Consider the following 3162-nt stretch of genomic DNA (forward strand, 5'->3'; position numbering starts at 1 on the left):
ACCACGGGCGCATTCTCCTTCCAAATTTCGCGTGAAGGGTTTAGCGTGCCGTCCTCCCAAGTGAAACGGGGAGGTAAAGAAAACGACCACCACAGATGCCCAAAGAAGGACTCCAGTCACCTAAAGAAGGTCTAAGCCTCCTTGTTGGGCTTAGGATAAGATGTCCGATCGAATTCACGTTACTGTCTCGATTTAGTGGGCGAAACACGAAGCACACACACTAATCCAAAAGACGGTCAAAGTGAAGTGACAAAATCATCCTCTCTATTAGTGAGGAAGGAAGCACTCCTCACTGATCGAATTGAAAGGAGAGATGGGGAAATGAGCTTGGTTTTTTCTTTTATCATGTCTACGAAAGCTTCTATAAATATCCCATTCTTAAAACTGAAAAAAATACCTTCAATTTTTCTGAGAGAATCACTTTACGTGAACTAGTCCTACTTATTAATCAAATAACCTAAACACTCATGAACAACTCTACATACACTAGACTAGGGGGGCAAAACGGGTCCGGCCCGCGGGGAAAGCCCGTTTTACCCGCACTTTTTCGCGGGGCGGGGCAAGGTTTTAGGCCCGCTCTCTTTAATGTGCCCGCCCCGCCCCGCCCCGTTTTTTTGTGGGCTTTTGTGGGCTTTTGTTTTTTATAGAATTTTACTATTGTTAGGCCTAAAAAGCCGAATGTCCGCGGGCTTTCCCCGCCCCGCCCTCACTTTTTTGCGGGGCGGGGCAAAGTTTTAGACCCGCACTCTTAAAAAAGCTCGCCCCGCCCCGCCCCGTTTTTTCGCGGGCTTTTGTGGGGCGGGCCTAAACGGGGCGGGCATGCCCGTTTGCCACCCCTGACTACCTCATTATTTTTTTTTAACAGCTAAATTATTCATCCAATACATTTAAAAAATAAGTTTTTTCTTTTAATAAAAAGAGAGTATAAAATATAAAGACAAACTGAAAAGAATTTATTTTTTTTGAAAAATTGAATTAAAAAACTTTTAATTTGGAAAGGAATATAATACATTATCATATATATAAAAACAAAACCTAAAGGCTGTTGATGTATTCACACACAAACAAAGTTTGTTACTGGCACAGTATATTTCTGTGAACGTACAAAAGAAGTAAGTTACCTCCCTTACCCTATGCTTTTCATCTTGTTAAACTTTAAGTACTGTATTTGATTTGATAAATTTTTTGTCGTCTTTAACTTTTAGTTTAATTTAGAGAGGGAAATTCTTAAGTCAACTTCCCCTCATCATTTGGTCTTGCCAACACCTCATTTCCCACTTTCTCTACTTTTCACTGTTCTTTGTTTTTCTCATCATCATCATTCATTCATTCATTCCCTCTATATAATCACATTCCCTATCATACATTTCCTCATCACAATTCAATTATATTACTATATTCAACACATTATGAAGGTTCATCAGTTCACACGTGGATTCTGGGAACATGAACCTTCCCTCTCTCTTGGTTGCAAACGCTTACGTCCTCTTGCACCAAAAGTTTCTAATCACACCGATAATATTACTACTACCAACTCACCTTCTCTTTCTTTTGATCTCAAGAGTTTCATTAGACCTGAAACTGATAACAAGAAAGATCCACCTTCACCACAAAGCCAGGTTCATAATTCAACTCTCATTTTTCAACCTCTCTATCTATATATGCATGTTGTTCGTCTGTCTGTTTTTCTGCTATTTCTATGCACGTTGCTCGTCTGTTAGTTTTTCTGTTATTTCTATATAATCTTTATTATAGAAAAATAAATATTATAAAAGCATATAATAAACTCACGTGTATGTGTGTATGTATATGTTTTGTACATAGGTTGAAACGCATGTTCCAGGAGGAACAAGGTGGAATCCGACACAAGAACAAATAGGAATATTGGAGATGTTATACAGAGGTGGAATGAGAACACCAAATGCACAACAAATAGAACAGATAACTGTTCAACTTAGCAAGTACGGTAAAATTGAAGGGAAAAATGTGTTTTATTGGTTCCAAAACCACAAAGCACGCGAGAGACAAAAGCAGAAACGTAACAGTCTTGGTCTTCCTCATAGTCCTCGTACTCCCACAACCACACTAGTGTCTTCTACTTTTAGTACTATTACAACTTTGGACACACCTAAAAGGGTATGTTTATTCATGTGTTTTGTCTACTAAGATGTGTCTACGGCCTACGGGTGTTTAAAACGGACTACCGCACAAAATCTGGAATTTGCTAGGGCAAAATATTCTAAAATATTTGTCAACTGTTAAATCGTAAATAAATAGAACCTCTATTTATTTTATCACGGTTAAACTATGACTAATTTATACGTAAACTCTAAAAATTTAAAACGGTTGTAGTTATTAGACTACTAAAATAGTTTAATAGTCTATTGACTAGAAACATCTGCAATTGAATGTCTCTACAGCTATTAGCTGAGCTGAATCAGTAAAAGATAAATCAGTAAAAGATATAGTAAAATATAATCTTGTTATAGCTTATTAAATTTGTGTGTTTAATTGAATATGTTTCTTTTCTTTTCTTTTCTTTTTTTGGCAGGGGGAAGTAATGAAAAGAAATCAAGAAGATAGTCCATTGAAGAAGAGTAGGAGTTGGCCATTTGAGTATTTAGAAGAGCAAAATTGGTCATCAATATGCAAAGAGGAAGAACATAAAACCCTAGAGCTTTTTCCATTACACCCTGAAGGGAGATGAAGGAGTTTAACTAATCTATGAAAATTTAAATAATTTTATTTATTTGTAGCTTTTTCTTTCTAAAATGTGCTTTAATTTGCTTTAGGAGTATAAATTTTCTTCTTTCATTTACATTGGGAAAGAAGAAAGACAAAGTTGTCTACTACTACTATGACTTTGTACTCTTCCATGTAGTAATGTTATTATTCCATGACTTTGGAGCCAAATTAACCAAATTGATTTGTTCCTCTTTTTTCATTGTAGTAGGTGTGTGACTTTGAAAAATATAAACACTTTAGGTTAAAAGGTGAAGCTATACAAACACTGAAGTCCACGCACCTACTTCTACTAATCTTATCTTAATTAATAAGAAAATAAATAATTAAGGATTTATGCATATTCTCATAATTTGGGTTTAAATTTGAATAAAGCATGTAATTGTCCTCGATATAGCCGAAATCTTGGATAATAATCAT

General features: G+C 35.9%; 1 protein-coding gene across 1 annotated transcript; it reads left to right on the forward strand.

Moving 5' to 3' along the window:
* Nucleotides 1-1352: 1352 nt before the first annotated feature.
* LOC131594149 (WUSCHEL-related homeobox 4) lies at nt 1353-2944 on the forward strand. The gene is made up of 3 exons (XM_058866242.1): nt 1353-1619; nt 1825-2136; nt 2552-2944. The coding sequence occupies exons 1-3, from the start codon at nt 1410-1412 to the stop codon at nt 2705-2707; spliced, it is 678 nt and encodes a 225-aa protein (XP_058722225.1). The 5' UTR covers nt 1353-1409; the 3' UTR covers nt 2708-2944.
* The last annotated feature ends 218 nt before the right edge of the window (nt 2945-3162 follow it).

Source organism: Vicia villosa, linkage group LG4 (genome assembly GCF_029867415.1).
Source record: "Vicia villosa cultivar HV-30 ecotype Madison, WI linkage group LG4, Vvil1.0, whole genome shotgun sequence".
In the NCBI taxonomy this organism is placed as follows: domain Eukaryota; kingdom Viridiplantae; phylum Streptophyta; class Magnoliopsida; order Fabales; family Fabaceae; genus Vicia; species Vicia villosa.